This window comes from Balaenoptera ricei, chromosome 10 (genome assembly GCF_028023285.1).
Source record: "Balaenoptera ricei isolate mBalRic1 chromosome 10, mBalRic1.hap2, whole genome shotgun sequence".
Classification (NCBI taxonomy): Eukaryota; Metazoa; Chordata; class Mammalia; order Artiodactyla; family Balaenopteridae; genus Balaenoptera; species Balaenoptera ricei.
The window spans coordinates 49,172,036-49,193,313 of record NC_082648.1 but is presented as its reverse complement, the minus strand read 5'-3'; the positions used below and the strand labels follow the sequence as shown (position 1 = coordinate 49,193,313).

Here is a 21,278-nt window from a genome sequence, read left to right as displayed (position 1 = left end):
CTTCTGTAGGCTTCTTTGGATTTCGTAATACATAGTCATTGTTTCTAAAGCACTGTTAATTTCTGTCTTGTGTAGGGTAGACTGTTTTTGTTTATATAGAAGCACTTGAAAATAACCAGAGCCAAAAGTCAGTACTTAAATACATTTCTGAAATTTCAAAAACAAAAAAATTGTTAAACCACATAACATGGCTCAGATTAGAAATTTGCTGTAGCACCACAATTAAATCCCATATCTTTCCAAGTAGTTCCCGAGACTATTTGACTTCTGTCAAGATTTTTGTTTTGTACTGTTGCTGCTCTGTGCGGTGAGGGCCCCTGCCAGCTGGATGGCCTAGATGCAGGGAAGACTGTACCTGGTAAGACCCTCCTCTTCTCTCAGCTGCAGGAGCCAACAACTAATATTAGGTCAGTTGTCACCCATGGCCAGAGATGAATTCACTTAGGGACCAGTTCTGATAATGTCAGGGAAGCCTGGTAAAATGCCAGCATCTTGGAATGAAGGTTGGATGAGCATTCAACTTCCCCATTGACAAAGCTCATCTCTGACCTTGGGAACTTTCAGGAGGTAAAAGACCTGAATAGATTTGCTTTCCTTTGAATCCCACACAGCAGTAGCTCAGAAGTCAGCTGGCACGCTCTGGGCAAAACATGGTTTGTGCTTTGTGTTTATTTTTCTTAATTTCCTAGCCACACATGGCAGGATGGTATATTTTAAGGGAAGAAGTGGAATAATTTTTGGAATGAACATATCTTATACTTAAACTGTTGACCTGGCATAAGTGAGTTGATTTTACCAGATGTGATAGTTCTGGCTTCTTGCATGTTGCATGAGCTGCCCAGCATTGGACATTTTTGAAACCTGTGACCTGAGTTAGGGCAGGTTTGAATCCATAAGTTATATAACGTTACTGTTGAACAAGAGGCCTTACTGGTCATAAAATAGAGCTAGTTGGGTCTTGTCTTGACACTGATCGTTTATATGGTATCATCCAACATGCAGGTGCTTTGCCTGGTATCTTAGACTTGAAAAGGTTTACGTGAAGGAATGTCAAAGGGATACCTAGATTACTGGTTAAAATGTAGATTTCCTGACCCCATCCCTAGAGATTCTGAATTAATGTGTTTGGGTGGGGCCCAAGTAAATCCATTTTAACACATCTACTTGAGATTCTGATCAGATATTACATACATATTTCTGAATTACTGAAGAGGCCAATTTGTCATAACCAGATAAGCCTTTTCTCATTATTATCTCGAAGGTAGAGCATTTCTCCCAAGTCCATCCTTTTCTTCATAACCTGTCATTTTTTCAGAGAAGACAGTGTCATCCTTCTAGAGAGGTTATTACAAATATTGATCACTTTTGCCGGTGGGACCCCAACAGGTATGCTCCACCGCCATTGAAGAGATTTAAAGCAGAGTGAGGTGATTAGTCTTGCTATTGGAAAATATCATTCTGGCTTTAGTGTGGAGAATGGCCTGGCAGTGGCAGGAGGGGGCTTAGAGGGGCCAGATAATGAGGAAGCCACCACAGTAGACCTGATGCGATGGTGGCCCTGTTGTCCCACAGTGCAGCTTCCGTCGAGTCAGTAGAACAGTGATTAAAAGCAAAGCTCGAGTTGGATGGCTTGCCGTTAATAGCTGGCTCTTCTCTTTGGTAGTTTGTGCCCTTGGGCAAGGTACAGTCTGTCTGTGCTTCCTACTGTGTAAAATGAGAATAATAATAGCACACACCTCATCAGGTTGTTGTGAGGATTGGGAGAGAGAATATAGTGAAACCTGCCTGGCATAGGCTGAGTGGTCAGTGGACATGAGCCACAGGCATGGGGATGACGGTCATTCACTCAAGGAAAATTTGTCAAAGAAACAAACAGTGCCAGGTTCTGTTTAGAGTGCTGGGGACACCACAATGAACAAAGCAGACAAAAAACTCCCTCTTATTGTGAAGCTTCTATCCGTGTGAGGGGCGAGAGAAAAATAAGTAAACAAACTTTAAAAGAAAAGATAACTTCAGTTCTTGATAATGGCTGTGAAGGAAAAGAAAGGAGGGCGAAGGGATGGAGAGCTCGGTCGGCTGCCCTTTAGGATGGTCAGGAAGGCTGCTTTTTGAAGACTTAACAAATCCTGCTATGTGTTTGGTGCTATTCTAAGGCCAAAGTTCAACAATGAACAAAACAGACGGAAATCCCTGCCTTCGTGGGGCTGCCCTTCTCATGGAAGGAAAAAGACGGAGAGTAAAATAAATAAGAGATGGGACTTCTCCAGTGGTCCAGTGGTTAAAAATCTGCCTTCCAATGCAGGGGACGCAGGTTTGATTCCTGGTCGGAGAACTAAGATCCCACATGCCACGGGGCAAGTAAGCCCGTGCGCCTCAACTGTAGAGCCCGCGTGCCGCAAACTACAGAGCCCACCACTCTGGAGCCCGTGCGCCACAACTAGAGAGCCCACACACCACAACTAGAGAGAAGCCTGTGCGCTGCAATGAAGATCCCGCGTGCCGCAACTAAAGACCTGACACAGCCCAAAAAAAAAAAAAAAAAAGAGAGATGTGATCAGAAGGAGCTAAGTGCTAGGGAGAGAGGAGGTATAGGAGTATGTGTGGTGGAAGAGGGGGAGCAGTTTACTGTTTTAAATGGGGCTGAGGGGAGGGGCTCACTGGGAATGTGGCACTTGAATTAGGGCCTGCAGGTGAGGGACGGAGTCATGAGGAGCATCCTGGGGGTGGGGCTCATCTCCGTAAGCCTCCCCTGCCCTGTCCAGGCCCATCTTGCCTTGTATATCCAACTGTTACATGGCCATGAGATGATTTTGTTCATATTTTTCTCCCCTACTATGAGGCCTCTGGGGCTGACTCTTGTTTTCCCTAGTACTTAATGTAGGTTATATGGCATACAATCGGTGCTTAATTAGTATATGAATTGAATTAAGGAATATTTATGGAACAACCACATGCATTTATCATTATTTAGACAGATCTCCTCCTAGAGACTTAGTCTATAGAAGAGGCTGAAAATTTACAGTGGAGAAAATGCCTACCTATGTCTTAACCTGTGTTCAGCTGTGCATGCTTGGCAATAAACAAAATAAAAAATTATAGCAACAGCAATACTAATAATTAAAAGAAAGAAAGGAAGAACACAAGAGAAGTAATTTAAGTAGCAAAAGGATTTAGCTCACCATTCTACCCAGCGAGCACATGCCCTGGAGTGTGTGTGAAATGAAAGTATGCAGGAAATAAAAGCCCCCTTTCCCATTTGCCTTTTGAAGTTTGTATATCTCAGACAACCGAGGATGACTTTGGTCTTCAGAGATAGATATATTTCCTAGCCCCTGTGCCCAATGTTCATGGGAACTACTGCATCAGGTCCTGAACTAAAAATTCAAAATACAAAACAACAACAACAACAAAACACAAAATTGACCTGTCCTAACACCAAAGGAAAAACTGGCCCTACAGGAATCATTGAGAGAGAGAAAGAGAACACATGTGTGCATAAAAAACCTTTGCTGGTGTTTTAAGGGTTTTTCAAGGGTGTATCAATGATAGATGATCTTCCCCCCTCCATGGGCTTTAGACCCTGATTCTGCCTGAGATGTAGCACCATCACATCATGGGAGATGCTTTGGGGATGCAGGAAGGTATGAGAGTCCTGCCTTCCATCAGAGGTCTGATCTGATTTATATGCTACGGAGAACAATCCTGGGTAGTAGGGAGTATTAGCAATTGCTGGAGCGTGAACAGTAGTCATTGTAGAATTTGGAGAAGGGTGGTGACCTTTCTTTCTTCAGTTTTGAAACTCCTACATGCGCAGTACCTGTGGTTCTCCCATGGCATTTGTCATACCTGTCACTCCAGGGTTGGACTCGTGTCTTACTGAGCTCTCTGTCGCCTCAGGAGCCCAATCCAGTCTCTGGCACATAAGAGGTTCTCATTAAATATCTGAGCAGATGAGAGATCTCGGGCCCTTGTGCGGAAGTAGAGAGACCTGAGCTGGAAATGGGGCCCCCAGGTTTTTGTTTTGTTTCACGCTAATGACCTGTCTGACCTCAGGCAGAGCTAATGAACTCTGCTTTGTTTATCTGTAGGAACAGTGTAAGATGTCTGCCCGTCTATCTCATATGGTCCCGGTGAAGGATCAAATGGCATATTGTACATGAAAGGGCTCCGGATGGCGTGAGCGACCACAGCTGCTGCTGATACAGTTGCAGTGGGCTGGGGGGAGGCACAGAGACTTGGGGGGGTGCACAGTGGATTCTCGAACAGGAGGGTCACAGGAGGAGGGCAGGATTTAGAAACATTATCCTGGTGGCAGTAGATGAGGGAGGAAGGAAGAACTTAGCATTTGGGGTGAGTTTTCAGGAGAACTTTTGCTCTCTTCAAATAGTTCCAAAAAAATCAGTGAGCACTCAATTATAATTAATAAATGAACACCGTTTCTAGCCTGAGGGTTTATATAACTATAAGGTGGATTTGGAGCTGTTTAAAGTGCCCCCAAAACACCACCTACTATGTGCTGAGTGCTGGAGAACGAAGAAAAGTAGCACTTGGCCTCTGCCTTCCAGGGGCTTTGAATAAATATAATGGGCAGACAGACAATAAAGAATAAAGAGATACTCCAAGGAGGAGATGCCCTGGATAACACAGGGAAGCAGAGGAGGGCTGTCCTTTCAATGTGTGTAGAGTGAGAGGGTGAGTGAGGTCTAGACTGGGAAGGAGATTTGGTTACACTGACAGGGATCAGCTTAGGTGTTTTACAGGTTTTGGGGGAGGAATTGACTTTTTTTTAAGCAGAGGAATGAAATAACTACATTTCAATTAAGCACCAAATCTGCTTCTCTCCTTTTTCTCAAGTAGTCATTAAACAGTGCTCATATTCAAAGTCAAGTGCCATAGACCACTCAGTAATGTGACTTTGATAATTAACAGTTATGACTTGCCAAATACCTGTTATCCATCCACCTTTAGAACCGTTCTGTGCTCTGAGCCTTGCTGTATGTTAGGGCCACACCTTTTCCCACAAAAGGAAATTGGCCATGGCGTGGGAGTCATGTGAGCGTGGGCTCCTGTATGCTGAAAGGAGTAGAGTCGAAATAATGACTAGAAGTCAGATCTGCAGTGTTCTGTTATCTGTGTGCTGAACCCGGCACCATGTCAAGTGGGAATTCCATCCAGAAGCATGCGTTCTCATTACAGTCCCCAAATCAGACTAATGAAAAATCAGTTTGGGAGACTTAAGAGGCTATTGCCTGGTTGCTTGGCACAGAATGTATTTAAATGATTCACCAAATTCTGCTTATAACTTTTAAAATGCATTGTTATTTTAATAGCTCACAGCTCAGAAATAAAGCTGCATGTGGGAAAGGCAAGCATTTTTATATGTTCTCAAGTGATGGTAGAGCTAAGTAATTTTATAACCATGAGGTAAAGCTCAAAGGTAAAAACAAAGTTTTTTTTTTTTAAACCAAAGCCTATATAAATCAGTATTTGAAAAGCAGTCACCAGTTTATCATGTAAATTAAGGAGATTAGGGAGACGCTTCACTCAAAATGAGAACTTAAGTTTCTGGGGAATCAGGGTTCTGATGAAGTGGACACAAACGGTATCCCATCTTTACCCACATGTGGGTGTAGACGAGCCCAAGGAATTTGACCACCTTAACTGAAAAATTCATCCCCAACTGTGTGCTCTACAGATGAGGATAAATGGACTAGTGTCTTCATATGTGAAGGACATTGCATTCGAGGGCCACCACCTTCACCAGTACAAGCAAGCCAGACATTACTGTGTTTAATAGCAGTAAGCTCATGAAGCCCAAGTCTTACAGAACAAACACATAAACACCTTAATATGATAAGTTGCAATCTTTTCTTGGATTTTAAAATGTTTATATGTGATTTGCACATAAGAGAGCTTACTGTACACAGAGCCGTATGTGTAATACTCTCTAAGTTTACCTTCACATTTAATCATAAACTGGTCCCCAAAATACACATTTGCTAGGTTTTTGAATTCTCAAGTTACAGTGGCTGTATTTGAAACATAAATTTGTGATCGTGTCATGGCTCTTTAAACCCTTCAGGAATTTCCCATTGCTCTTAGATCAGGAGCAAAAATCCTTCTCAAGATAGACAATTCTCTGCGTGACCTGAGTCCTCCTTTCCTGTTAGCCTTCTCTAGAATCATTCCTCATTTCTAGGAATGTGCCAGCTTGTTCCTGCCTCCAGTCCCTTTGCCTGGAGTACTCATCCTCCCCCAGCTTTTGCTAAGTCAGACTTACACATTTTCATATTTCCTTTATTTACAATGTCTATGTTGTTATCATAAATGCAATCTCATTTTCAGTTGTATATTTGTGATTCTTTAATGTCCACTTCCACCACCAGAATGAAACTTTATAAAAGCTGAGATCATGTCTGTTTTTGTCCCCGTTGTAACCCTGTCATGTAACTCAGCGCCTGGCATATGGTGGCCACTCAGTCCATGTTCGCTAAATGAATGACTGAGTCAGTTTCCCAGTCCAAATTAATACATGGTTAATTGCAGAAGAGACTAGTCAGTTAACCTTTTTGTTCCTGCCTCTCTGTACACACTTAAAATTGTTTTCATTAACAAAACTTTGTTCCAAGGTGGCAACATTCTTAGATTTGACTTGGTGACCCATTGGGCACCTTTCTTCAATGATGGCTCTTGGAGCCCATAAAATTGACCCACAGTCCCTCGAACTTGACCTTCCAGTATAACTTGCCACAAGAAGTCCTGTATTACCAGTGTTTATCCTGAACCTACAGCATTTTCTCATCCTTTCCCTCAACTTCACGTTAGCCTTTTGTTGGCTGCTTTGAAGTATCAAATACAGCTCCTGCCAGAGACTTCTCTCTGCTTGTGAGGCTTGTGCTTCCAAGACAGACAAAACAATAATGTTACAGCAGTTGCTTTTCATGACTGGGAGGCAAGATTCAACATGTGTCTCTGTCCTGGCCTAGTTACTTTTCCTCCTTCTCTCCCTTCTTTTACTGTCTGTGCTGTCCTCCATAGCCTAGAGGTATGGGCTCTAGTTGTTGGTTAGAGAGAACAGAACAATGAAACAGGGCTCTAACCAACACCTCCCCTTTTCTGTCTGGCTGCAAGTTGCTTAAGTACTAAATTCAAAACATGAAAGAAAAGACAGTTATAAATATTAGCACCTCCTTTCTAGCACTTAAAGTCACCTTCCTGGCTGTCTCCCTTCCTCTCCAGAAAGCTTCAGCTGCTGGATAGAGCAGTCTCTAGAGTGAGGCTGAAGGCAGCATGAAATATTAAGGTAATATTCACTGCACGTACCATTCAGCATAGGATAAACATGGTATACATTCTTGGACTGTCAGTTTTACAATGCACAAACCATTTTAAATTTTTTATAACAAAACGAACATACGGAGTTAGAATCAAAACGAGCATAATTTTTTTTGAAAAAAATAAGATGCTTTTGTACTTCATCACCAATGGCCATGTCATCCTGCATAAGATATTGGCCTGGGAATAGAGGGCAGTACTCTTTAAAGATGAATGCATGTTTACAGAATCAGGACTCTCATCAGTTCATCGTATAAATCCCTCTTTTCTCTTATTCTCCTCCTCCTGTCAGTCTTGCTTTCACTTCCTCACCTGTATCCTCATACAAGTATCAACAAAAGGGTGAAGGGAATTAGAAATGGTTTACTATATTATATAACTGGTCAGAACCCATGTCTTGTTAGTTTTGAGTGTCTGCATGCAATCCTTGTAACTTTGAATTGGAAGAGATATTTCTCACTGAAGGGAGGTTATGCAACCTCCCCTTGAGCCCTTCCGGGGACAAAAGCTCACTCCTGGGTGAGGTGCTGTTCCATTTGGAATAGTTCTGATTGCTGGGACTCTTTATTTGTTAAGCTGGGCTCTGCCTTTCTGCAGTTTCTGCCTATCGTCCTAGGTCTGTGCACCGGGGAGAACAACTTCAGTCTATTTTCCGCATCATAACATAATACTGACAAGTCTTAACCTGTAAGGTCTTCTTAAAGCTTTCTCTTCTCCTGGCTCAAGTTCCAGTTCCCATTTTCTGTACGATGTGGGGTCTAGACCAGTGCGGTCCAGTAGTGCTTTCTGCGATAATGGAAATGTGTGCAGTCCATGGAGGTAGCCGCTGGACACATGGGGATTGAACACGTGAAATGTGGCTGGTGTGATGGAGGAATTAAGTTTTAAATTTCGTTTAAATTTAAAGAGCCACATGTGGCCAGTGGCGATTATGCTGGACAGTGCAGGTCTAGACTCTGAAAGTCCTCCTGTCACCCTTGTCCTTTAGCATGACACTAAACTCCAGTGCCCAGAGCAAGATATTGAGATGTGGTCTAATGCAGAATATGGTGGACTGTGTCTCTTGACCAGAATATGGGATGTTAATGAAGCATAACATTATATTAGCTTTTTAAGGACCGTGTTGTATTATGGGCACATACCAAGTTGCGGTCAGCTGAAACCCCCAAGTCTATTGTCATTCTCGCACGAATTGCTTCCAAATAGGCCTTTTTAAATGATTGATTAAAAATTAAAAACACTGCCTTTCCCCAGCTTAATTTCTCTAGTTGCTTCTAGACCATCACTTTAGTATATTGAGAGGTTTGGGATCATATCATCTAACGGATGAGGTTTGGGATCATATCATCTAACGGATGAGTTGCACTTGATTATTCACATCTCTATTCATAGTCATACAAACGTTGACAGCACAAGGCCACAGGCAGCCTCAGTAGCAGGCCACTTAGCATCTTCCCTAAAGGTCCATGCCAGTCTCTGAATAAAGACTAGGGATGCAGACTCACTCGTCTATGTGATCATCACCACCGCATGTTCTGTGTCTTATTCACAAGGACAAGTTAAGTACTTGGTGAGATCAGGACATTCTGTGTTCGTGATGTTCCTAGTCCATTGGTCTGTGGACCACATCAGAAAAATAAAATGACATTAATTTAGCCTGATGTGTTCATACAGGATTAATCCCCTGTATGAGAACTGTTTATTAATTTGAGGTTCAGAATAATGATGCCATGTTTTCTGGTTCATAGTGTCATCTTAAGGTAAAATTTACATAGGCTAATTTTTTGTTAGACTATCTAAGTTGAATGATGTTTCAATTTAAAAAATCACAATAACTTTTGTGAGGGAAGGTTTTTAGAGAAAAACTGGTCTTATTCACTGATCAGATTCCCATTAAAGACGTCCTATCAGGCATGGTGGACTGAGCACATTTGTTTCACTCTGCTCCATCCTAGAACCCCCTTAAAATGAAAATAAAGGACTAAAGTGCACACCGACAGGAACAAAGAGAAAACAGGAGAGGAGACAGTCCGAATGAAAGATTTCATTAAAATCTTTCAAGCAAGCACACAAGTGATGATTTAGAGAGAGTGGAGTGAATCCCAAAAGAAGCAAACGCTTTTTTGCTGCAGAAGCTCAGGATGCTTCAGGAATTCAAAGTCGGTAAAGATAGGGATGCAGAGTAGGACTGAAAATGGGGGATTGGTGAAAACTCTTTTATAAGAAGCAGACCTCCAGGTTCCCCCTCCAAAACTTAAGGCCCAGTGACCGACCCTCCCTTGATGGAGGCAGAAAACTAGAAGTTTACTCTCTAGAGAGTTGAAACGAAGTCTCTGGAATTTGGGGCACAGGCCCAGCTGGGCAAGGGATGGGGATTGAGGGCAGCATCTTCTGCAGTCAGGGAAATTAAGTCTGATCTGAATAGGAGGGTGACAGTTCTCCCCTCAGCTTATGTTCCTGTTCACCTTCCCAGACACTAGCAGTCAAGCTTATCCCCATCAGCCTGGAGGTTGGAGGATCTGAGTGATCAGACAGGTGCCAGTGGATCCATCGTGAAACAGACCACCTGTGGTGAGACTCACCAGTCAGCAAGTCCTTACCTCACAGCCCTCAGCAAGCTTTCCGGGGCTGCTTTTTACTAAATATGAGTGGATAGCCAGTGATCACTGTCTCTTGAAAGGGTTTGTAAGAATAAAGTCAGAGTCTGAAATACATAGGAAGAGGGAACCAGAGACAATGGAAGGAGAAGGGAACTTCAAAACAACTTAATATCTCCAGAGAGAAGAGAGATGTTATATCCACAAAATAAGAAAAGAGTAGTAAATAATAATAATAAAAAGGAATATTTCAGAAAATAAGAAAGGGACTCTTAAAAGTTAAAAATATAATAACAGGGACTTCCCTGGTGGCACAGTGGTTAAAAATCTGCCTGACGGTGCAGGGGACACAGGTTCGAGCCCTGGTCCGGGAAGATCCCACATGCCGCAGAGCAGCTAAGCCCGTGCGCCACAACTACTGAGCCCACGTGCCACAACTACTGAGCCTGCACGCCTAGAGCTCGTGCTTCACAACAAGAGAAGCGACTGCAATGAGAAGCCCGCGCACCACAACGAAGAGTAGCCCAGCCCCCGCTCGCTGCAACTAGAGAAAAGCCCGTGCGCAGCAACAAAGACCCAATGCAGCCAAAACAACCACAACAACAATATATATATATAAAATAATAACAGACACTTTAAAAAGGTAATAGAAGTGTTGGAAGACCGTTGAAAAACTCTCAGAAAGAAGAATCAAAAGATAAAAAGATGGAAAACTGGAGAGGAAAAGATAAGAAAATTAGAGGATCAACTTGGAAATCTAATTGGAATTCCATGAAGAGACATCTATGGAAATAGAAAAGAGGAAATTATCAAAGAGGCAAAAAAATTGCCCAGAGCCACGGAACACACATTTCTAGGTTGAAAGACCCTACTGAGTGCCAGCAAATGGAAAAAAAAAAAAAAAAAAAGACCTACACCGAGGGACATTACTGTGCTCTTTTAGAACATCGGGGTTAAAGAGAAGCTCTGAGAGGAGGAAAAATAAAATACAAAGCAGGTCACCTGTAAGGATAGATAGTGGTTCTCCCCAGTGTGAGCCTCACCGCATCAGCATCACCTGGGAACTTGGCAGAAATGCAGATTCTCAGGTCGCACCCAGGCCTACTGAAACGGAAACCCTGAGTGTGGGACTCAGCAATCTGTGCTCCAAGAAGCCCCCCACCCCCAGTTCTGATGCCTGTTGCAATTTAAGAAACACTGGAGTTGAGAAGCAGAATGGCCGCTGGCTCCTCAAACTTGCATCCTTGAGTGTTGTGATAGGGTAAAACAGTCTTCAAAACCCTAAGGAACATGGTTTCTCATCTCAACTCGGTACACGCCCAACTGTCAATCCCATAAAGACATTTCCAAGTATGAAAAAAAAAAAAGTACCTCTACAGATGGTTTCTTAGAAAGCTCATGGAGGATATGCCCCAGGAAAATGAGGGAGTAAACCTAGGAAGACTGGGCCGCCAGGCAGTGGGACTCCCCTAGGAAAGAAATCCCCCAAAAGTGAGGCCAGGATCTGTAAGAGGCTGCAGTTTTATATGATGATTATGTGAAGCCTCTGTAGCACATCTGGTCATTTGCTGAATTGTCATCCAAATCCACAACTCCTTAGAGCTGGAAGAGGACATTTCCTTCCATTTCCTCCCACTGACATTGAGAAAATCAAGGTTTACAAAGTATGGTAGAACAAGACACACAACTGGGAACAGAATCAAAATCTACTTGCTGGGGAGCTGTGGTATGAACTGCTGCTTCCAAGAGATCCTACTTTTGACAGGTTGATTGATGTATGGAATCCCAGTTTTATGTTTACTTTTTCTGGCTGGCAGCTGTGGTGGTCATACCACTTTCTGATGGTTGTATGCATCTTGAACCACCGTGGAGGTACATCCTTACGGGCCAATCTAAAGCTTGATCTAGAGTTTCAAGACTAATTAAGACTATTTGGTCACTTCAGCATCTTGAATCCATTCATTTAATCCTGAGTTTGGGGAACCAAATACGAATCAGAGATTTTCTTCAATCACAAGTAAATCACAAACTTGTGGGGAGACTCAAACTCACAGCTTAACCATAGCAGTGGTTTGACCTGTGAAAATGGCTGTGGAAGACCCTGCCTCCAAAGAGAGGTAGGGAAAATTTTTTTAATTTTACTAAATAAAAGTAGAGTTAATTTTTATTGTATATAATTCAGTTATTTCATATTAAAATAATTGTTCAGTAAGTGTCTTGTTTAGGATCCTGTTGTCTTCTAGGACCTGCCCTTAAATTTCTGTTTACATAAAAGGACTAAATAGAATTTCTATTTGGGGATCAAAAAAGGTTGTTTTTTATGTGGTGTAAATGAGTTTCCTACTTCTATTTCTTTTTTCAAGCTTACATGTATTATAATTGGCACATAACTAGGGCTCTGATTATTGAAGGATCTCTGTATTTTAAAACATTGTGAGCAACTTTATCATGTTCACAATCCAAAAGATAATTATATTTTATGTTGACCTGACTTTTAGCTGAAAGAACGGATTCTTTGCTCCTTACCGTGGCTCCTTTGCTGCTTAATATCACTGCTTCTTCATCAAGAATCTTTCTCCTTGCAGAAGCTTCCTCAGTTGGCTTTATCCTTTGATGCCACAGGACCAGTGGACCGGTCTAAACATGTGTTCTTTTAATGAAACTTCTTCATTATCTTTTTAGAAAAAAAAAAGATGAGCAGAGACAGTTTATTTTTATCTGCATGGGAGAGGTTCTTTGCTTGCTAAGTCTCTCTGCTAAAAGAAGCCTAATCTTATGGGGTGTTAGTTATTCCAGCCAAGGTAGTTTTCAAGGAAGCTTTTTTTTTTGGTGGGGAAGGGGGGTAGGGAGGGGAGAGGAGTTATTGTTAGAAATATAAGTGATCTTTAATGTGTTTGCAAAATGTCGTGTTTTCTTTAACAACTTGTAATACCTTTATAAATGGTGTTAAACCAGTTGCTTACAATTTATATATAGAAATCAGTATTTCCTTGGGGCCAGGCCAACTGTCCCAACCAGTACCGTTAATGTGCTTGCTCTATGGTTGTACAGAGTGAGCACGGATTCAGCAATTTGTTGGCTGCAGTAACTGAATTGGATTTCAGGGATGTGGTCAGAGTAATGCATTCTAAGAAAGAGGGGCATTGCAACGTGTTAAAAAAATGGTTTCAGATTAAATTTCACTGCACATACCCTCTCTAAAAGGAAAATGCCACACGTGCATACCTTCTCTAAATAGCCAAGTTTGCACGTCTTTACACATCAAGCTGCAAAGCCTTCAGCTGCCTTTATGTTGTGCAGTAGGTAGGAGACACCTGAAACTATTGACAGAGATTTCTTATTCACCAAGAAGCTACACTTTAATTGGTTTCAGGAATTCCAGTGTGAAAAAACCTGATATTCCGGTTCCTCACAAAGAATATTCCACTCTGGGACTCTCTTCTCCGACTCCAGAAATAAACTCATACCATTTATATCCACTTAGGTGTGCATGAAGTTCTTTTGAGACTCTCATGCTTTCTGGAGATCACAGTGAGTCAAAAAGAACCAATCATCATCGTACCAAGTGGTCAATAACCTCATAGATTATATTTTACTGTTATTAATCTAGTTTGGGTTTACATTTATTACAAGTGTTCCGAGTATCAGAACAAATGCACACATTTCTTATATATAAGAATAACACATTTGTCCATGTTCCTGGTGATTACAGACATGAAAATGCCAGAACTGGGCTATTCTGGTCAGTAGCTTCTCACACCTGAGCAAGAGAGGACCCTACTCTGCTTTCGAAGGGGACCTCCTGCTTTAGAGGGCCTCTCGTATAAGCGGACAGATCACAGGGGTAGTGAGTAGTGTGGATGGGAACTCCAGTAGTGCTGAACTGGGTCCCAGTGTCCAGAGGCTGCAGAGCTGGAAACCTGAGCCTGTATGTCAGGGGAGGGGGAAAGCACGGCCTGTGCCCTGGAAACCAGAGGAAGAACGGTGCTTCACCCCCAAAACAGGTGTCCAGGCAGACCGTCGCCATTATCCCTCCATCCCTCCTCTGTCCTCTGTCCTTCCTCTTGCCTGTGCCCCACCCAGTCTTTCTCCCCACTGCTGCCAGAGCAGTCTTTCCAAAATGCACATCGAATATTGTCACCCCACCGTTCGAAATCCTCTGTCCTCCTCCCTCTACTTGATCTTGAGACAAAGGCCAAATGCCCAACATGGCTTACAGGGTCCCACTTGACCCACTCTCTTCTCCTCCCAGCACCTCACTCCTCAACTTCCTCTTTCTCCAGTGTCCACTCATTTCCTCAAGGGAAAGAAGCCTTGCCTTGCTCTCACTTGCTTCTGCTTGGAACTCTAGCCTTCTCCTTGCCACGGGAAGTTTGGCTGACGCCCACACCCCTCCCATCACTTTTTAGGAGACTGTCCTTTCTTCTTCCACTTATCCCTCTGGTGGCCACTCCCTTTTGCCTGCCTGTTCTCCCCCACTAGATTTTCAGTGCTGTGAGGTCAGTGACCATATCCATCTTGTTCGTTGTCAGATCTTCAGGACTCTCAGAGCAAATATCATCATGTAAATATCATAAGTCGGGTTTGCTTCTGCTTAAAGGTATTTGGCAAAGGCTGAAAGGTGAAATTAATGACGAAGTGAAACCATTATTGTTGGGCCTGAGAAGCCAAGGCTGACATACCTAGGCCTCCTGTTATTCCCATGGCCTCTGAGAAGCCTGAGGGAACCATCTGCATTCCAGCTGACCAGGCCCCCAAGTCTGTGTTTGTCTGTAAGGGACTGGTTGACCTCAGCAATGATTTGACCATGGAACGCCTTGACCTCAGCAATGATTTGACCATGGAATGCCTTGTACTATCAACAAACATAGATGACCAAAATATTCGTGGTCCTTACGATGGATTTGCACAAGGCTGAAACGCCCTCTTATGCTCAGAGTACAGATTTTTGAACAATGGAAAGATGACATTTCCACATTAACTTAAGTAATGGAAAAAGATAGCTTGTTTTGTTTTGTTTTTTGTTGAAGGATTGCACATTTCCTGCCAAAAATATTAACTAACTGCAGTGCTTTAATATGTTCATCAAATTTGGCATTTATCCATAATTGGAGAAAAATTGAAGCCAGAGTTGAATTGAATCTTTGTCTCCTAGAAGTGGTTACTTGTAACCCACTCTATTATGAAGTATGTTTATTTTGAGGGTTTTAGGTGATAAAAAGATTTTTTAATCTAGTTTTTTAAGGTAGTTGTCTTTTTTTAAACCCTTCTTGTTTGACATAAGGCAAGTTTTTTTTTAAACTTGTACATATTAGGTGGTTATTTGCCAGTTAGTCTGAGAGCTAATATGAAACTGGTATTTGGACTTAGTTCAGTTCCATTAGAACAGAGTTAAAATTTTGTGATACAGGGACCATTATCCTGGCAGTTGTAAGGGATTTTTGTGCTGGGAAGAAGTGCTGACAAAGACGCACTGTACAGGCGCCGTTTATAACTGAGCACTTTCACACTGCAATTTAGGAGGTGTGCAGCTCAGGAAATCGCTGGCTTTGGCTGTTTAACTGCAAGGAAAATTTTATTCGTCACTCGAGTAATTGGCAGTTTTAATACCTTGTTCATAATTACCTTATAAACAAACAAATACACAAACCAAAGATTGTATGGCCTGTTATCTAACTTGTAGCCTTATTTGAGCAACGTGATAGACACCTGTGGGCCTCCCTCTCCCTCCCACCAGAAACCAGTTTGCTCCATTTATTGCGAAAACCTATGGCTGTTTCTTCTTGTTGTTAAATGTAAGCGTAGCTGTACTAGCTAGCCCCAGACAACCTGGGGACCAAAACCAGGTGCAGAATTTGATGGGCGGCAGTGGCTGCGGACCGGACGGAGAGGGAAGGAGATGAGAGGAGGGTGCTTCAGGGTTACTCTGCTGTTTGTGGGGGTGGGGGGCTTCCTGGTAATGCAAACATTTGGGTTGTGTATTTAAGAGAACGTTTTTGTCCCCTAAAGTGTGGTTTTCTTTAACCCACACACCCTGACCCTGAGGCCCTGTGGCTTGTCTCTTGGACTGAATCCATCTCCGGGATGTAGAAATTGACTAATTGTCTCACTTGCATTACCCTGTACCTCACAGCTAGATCAAGGGGTTTGCACACTGACGAATCCAGATGTGGGAAATGGTCAGAATCAGAGGTCATGGCTGACTTGACTCTAGACAAAGTCTGTAAGACTTCATGGGAATCCGAGGGGTTTGATAGTTGTGACTTGTACATGGGACTGCTAACCACCCCCTGTTTTTTTAAACCTTACTATTATCACAGAGTTCAGCTGTTAGGGTATACATCACCCCTGCCTGTTACCTTGTATAGGATTACTTTAAAAATAGGGTTAGATTTTTGGATGACTTGGGTCAAAAAAGACGATTCCCTGACAGTCCTTAGAAGTAACATAGGGAAGATTTTTCACAATATTTTGAGAAGTTTTGTTAGTTCATTGTTATTTAAATAGATTTAAAATGTACAACCTGGTTTCTCCACTTACGGGGAAAGCAGCACCTGGCATTTGCACACATTCAGGAAGCTGGTCTTCTACTCTGTTGGGTGCCAAACGCATGCAAACTCTTGGTGACACTCTTTTCCTCCTGGGGTGCAAGCACAGACTGGGGGGAACCCAGTTTCCAGGGCATCCTTAGTGTTGGCATGATGATGGCTCAGTGAGCTGGTGTGGATTCCCACAGCAGTTTGGAACCGGTAGCTCAGCATTTTTGCAAGAGTGGGAAGTTGCGGGCCTTTCTGGAGGTGCATCTTCACCTCCAGAAAGTAAGAACTTAATTGCCAAAATTAAGTTGTTTGAATGTTTGAAACTGTGTTCTATGAAACAGCCTTCAGGGATTGCTTTGGGACCAATAGGGACTTACTCTGTGAGGTGGCCTGGGGGGAGTGCTTGGACTTGTTACGTTAAAAGCTCTAGTTTCCTAATTTAAACAGCAGAGAAATGTTATTATAACTAAATGGAATAATATATGAAAAATGCGTAGCATAGGGCTTGGCATCCAATGCCCTCAGCGTTACTAGATTCCATATACATTCCAAGACGGGGATAGATATATAGCCCTGCTTTAAAGGAGCTCACAGTATGGCAGAAAAGACCAACAGCATAAAAAGTGCTGTGTCACACACAGCAGAGGATTTTGTGAAAACACATAAGAGGTGCTCCTAACTCAGGAACCTTCTGTGATGGTGAGAGGCCTGAGAGTTACAGTAATGCAAAAGAACTTAATGAACTCAAAGCACTATACAAATGCAGTTATTGGTAAGAAAGATACACATATGAAATCTCTTTCTAAGTTTTCCCCTTAAGTGAGGGTTTACCTAAAAATGGCAGCACGTGACTTATATGACATACAGAGGTCTACTTAGAGCCTTCGATTGTTTCATTGTTCCTTGAGCTGTAAAGCGAAGACCCTTCTTTGTAGGTGGACTCTGCCATCATCCCAGCCTTTCTCCCTTGACATGTCATTTTTCCCCTGCCTAATAATGGTCTAAAAAGTCCAAGCTACCTGGTCTAATATGACAATTAAGATGGCTTGCACATCAGTTTGGTTCCTGTTTTCTAGCAAGATTGTTGTTTAATGCTGAATCTCCCCCTTGGAAACTGTTGTATTGATGACCTTCTAAAAGCTTTGACTTGGCCTCTTTTTGTTTTATTTTGTTTATCTTTTTTCATTTGTGGTCTAGTATAGTGCTCACCAGTAGAGCTTTCCACGATAGTTGGGATGTTCTGTGTGTTTACTGGCCCATTTGACCGATACCAGGCACCTATTCAGGACCTGACATGTGGCTACTATGACTAAGGAACTGAACTTTAACATTTAATTTTAATTTAAATGTAAAGAGCCACATGTGGCTACAATATTGGACATCATGGTCTGGTGTTTAAGACAGTTAATGCCAAACTTTTAAAAAATCTAATTGCTCCCAGAGATTATTTAGACTGGTGTGCTCTTATTTTTATAATATTCAAAGACTTGGAGCATATCCACTGGTTTTGAAGACTATGGCCATGCATTGAAACTTGCTATTTCCAAAGAAAAAGAGATTTCTCTAGGATGGCTTTTAAAAAGCCCAATCTGATGAGTATTTTAAGTTCACTGGCACCTGTAGTGTGTATGCTTTCCAAGAGAAGAATTAGAAATGCATTAGGACTCAAGAAGAAAGAATAGGGAACTAACACACCAGTGCCTGGAATGCCAACTTGGTGCTAGTCATTTCATATCCCATTTCATAAAATGATAAGGAAGAAAGACTGTTAACAAAATAACAGAAAGAAAAATCAGTTTAAGTGCATTGCATTTAGACAACCACAGCTGTTAAACACACCCAGATTTATATAGGAAAGCTTTTCATAATTCTAAAATTATGATTTACTATTTAATGCAACATTAAAGTGACTAAAGAGTTGCTTTTTAACGTGCTGTGTAGAACAATCAGTTTTCTAAATTTCTGAAGAACGAGTTAGAAATAGAAGATATTTTTCACCTTTCAGATTGTTGTACCATTAACCCTGTTATCTGTGCTATTCTTTAAATCCAGAGCTGGAAACAAGATTGTGGAAATATTACCTGAACATCTGAGACAGTTTCAATCCCTCGAAACTTTGGACCTGAGTGGCAATAATATTTCAGAGCTTAAAACTGCACTTCCACCCCTACAACTCAAATATCTGTAAGTCGTTTTTAACAGTTTTCACCTGTGATGAAAATATTGTGCTATATTAAGAAAGGAAACAACTTTAAGATAGGGACCAGAACTCTGACCATTTCTTACTGCTGATGGATCAAAAATGTAACTTTCTTATTGACTGGTAATTTTCTGTAAGCCCAAATAACCACAATCTTCATTTTATTCTTACACTATTGGATTACAAAAATTGAGACATCCTTTGACTGTTATAGAAAAAACAAGTGCTTCTGTAAAAAAATAATCAAAATTAAACCCCTGGTTGTATTTCATTAATAAATGAATTTCACAAAAATTGGGTAAGGGTCTCTAACAAATGTTTGTTATCTTCCTATATTTTAGTCACTTTTTCCCCCAGAGATATGTGTGAATCACAGTCGATATTGGCCTGCAAGGGCCTAAAGAGTTAATTATTTTAAGTGCCCATTGTTACAAGTGATGGGTAGGTTCTCTGGAGAGTCTTTTATATACAGAGAAAACATGCACTTTAACTTCCCAAAGAACCAGAACGAGAAGCTCATCTTCAGACTTTCAACAGGTATATCAACAGCAACCGAGTGACATCCATGGAACCTGGGTATTTTGACAGTTTGGCCAACACACTCCTGGTGTTGAAGCTGAACAGGAACCGGATCTCAGCTCTCCCACCCAAGATGTTTAGACTGCCTCAACTGCAACACCTGTAAGTAAAATGTCCTCTTAGATTCTGTGTCCTCACCTCCTCTAAACCTTTGGCACCTACCCCCTAAAATCCACAATGTGGCAGAAGGAGTTTAGAAGCAAGGATGTAACCACCTTTCCTCTGAGAGCTGGAGTTGTAGAATCACTGAGTCAGAAAGAGCCTTAAAAGTCACCCGGTACAGGCTTCTGCCTGACAAGGCAGGTTGGATTGTTCCTGAAAGAGTGAGCAGTGTAATCATTGAACAACCTCCGTACAAAGGCATCATAATGGCACTGAAGACATCATGGTGACTCTCCACAGCTGTGGATCGTGAGAACAGTACCAATGACTGCAGGGCCCCTGATAGCTTAAGGAGCTGTAAAGCACTGTCTCATTAATAACGGTGGAATAATCTGTGAACAGGCTCCTACAGTATAGTGGTTTTCAGCCTTGGCTGCACATTACAGACACTTGGGGAGCTTTTAAAAATCCCAGTGCCCAGGCCACACCCTAGACCAATTACATTAGAACCTCTGGGGGTAAGATCCAGGCTTCAGTAATTTTTTAAAACTCCCCAGGTGATTCCAGAGTGCAACCAAGGTTGAGAATGACTGCCTTAAAGAGGAAGCATTAAACACAGTACAAATCGTGACAGAGAGGAATCAACTTTTGTAAGCAGTTGAACAGGATAAACTTGACGGCCCTGCTCCTGAATAGACCTCGTGTTTTAATGTGATATTCAGTACTCCCATTCTGGATACTTTAAAGACCAATATTAATGTGTTTACTTCTATACTGAATGGACAACAGTTTAGAAATTGAAGTGCAGTCTGGTGTCAGTATTTGATTATCCCAAAAATACATCACATGTTTCAGAAGGAAATTTACTCACTGCTAGTAAATCAAAATTCTTCTCAATAAAAATGCTTAGAAATTTAAAACATTCTATGTAATTTAACACAGGCTGGTTTAACTAGATTGCAGTAATGTCACATTTTATTACTGCTTCCAGAGTTTGTCATATAAGCTAACTGTTTAACTATAACATCCAATGTAGTGAACTGAACCGAAACAAGATCAAAAACGTCGATGGGCTCACGTTCCAAGGGCTTGGTGCTCTGAAGTCTCTGAAAATGCAAAGAAATGGAGTGACAAAACTTATGGATGGAGCTTTCTGGGGGCTGAGCAACATGGAAATCTTGTAAGTGCGGGTGATCAATTCCTACTCAGGTGGTATGATCATGGAATGCTCAGTGAGCATTCAGCAGCGTTTATTTGAAATCCTATGTTAAAATCTCATCATTTACAGTCTTATAATTTAGCATTAAGTTTTGTTTCAGGTAATGTGACTGAGAATTTAATAAGCATAGTATTTTCTGCTGATGTCTTTGTGTAACAAAAGCTACACATCTCATGACAATAGGAATATGTAATAGGTTGTAATATGTCCCCTTTGAAGAGTCTAGATAATGAACTTGGGATCCTGCTTTTGATTCTTATTGTAAATGCAGGCAGCTGGACCATAACAACCTAACAGAGATTACCAAAGGCTGGCTTTACGGCTTGCTGATGCTGCAGGAACTTCATCTCAGCCAAAATGCCATCAACAGGATCAGCCCTGATGCCTGGGAGTTCTGCCAGAAACTCAGTGAGCTGTGAGTTGCCTTTTATTCTCCTCAGGTTTGAGAGCAGGAGTCATGCCAGAGCATGAGCTTCTTACCACTGATCTGTGAAATTTTCATAACAAAGTTTCCAAGGTGACAGCTTTTTTTCACAGGCAACCTGGTCATAGTTTTGTGATAAGTTGAAGCCAGCTCTGCTGTTTCAATTCTGTGGCACATGGGCTAAAGCCATGGTGGTGATTCTCACATAAAGAGAATTTTTCTTTAATTACTGGGATTAGAAATAATGTTTACCTGAGTATTATTAAGAAGGCAGAGTTTTAAA

At 41.8% G+C, this 21,278-nt stretch overlaps 1 protein-coding gene across 2 annotated transcripts in view; it reads left to right on the top strand.

The window, feature by feature from the left end:
* The window catches only part of LRIG3 (leucine rich repeats and immunoglobulin like domains 3), a 46,979-nt gene that overhangs the window by 8,548 nt on the left and 17,153 nt on the right, over positions 1-21,278 (top strand). For both annotated transcript variants that reach the window (XM_059936367.1, XM_059936366.1), the window contains exons 4-7: positions 18,524-18,655; positions 19,209-19,352; positions 20,389-20,532; positions 20,843-20,986. In XM_059936367.1, coding sequence (XP_059792350.1) covers positions 18,524-18,655; positions 19,209-19,352; positions 20,389-20,532; positions 20,843-20,986 — 564 coding nt within the window. The remainder of the gene's footprint in view (positions 1-18,523; positions 18,656-19,208; positions 19,353-20,388; positions 20,533-20,842; positions 20,987-21,278) is intronic.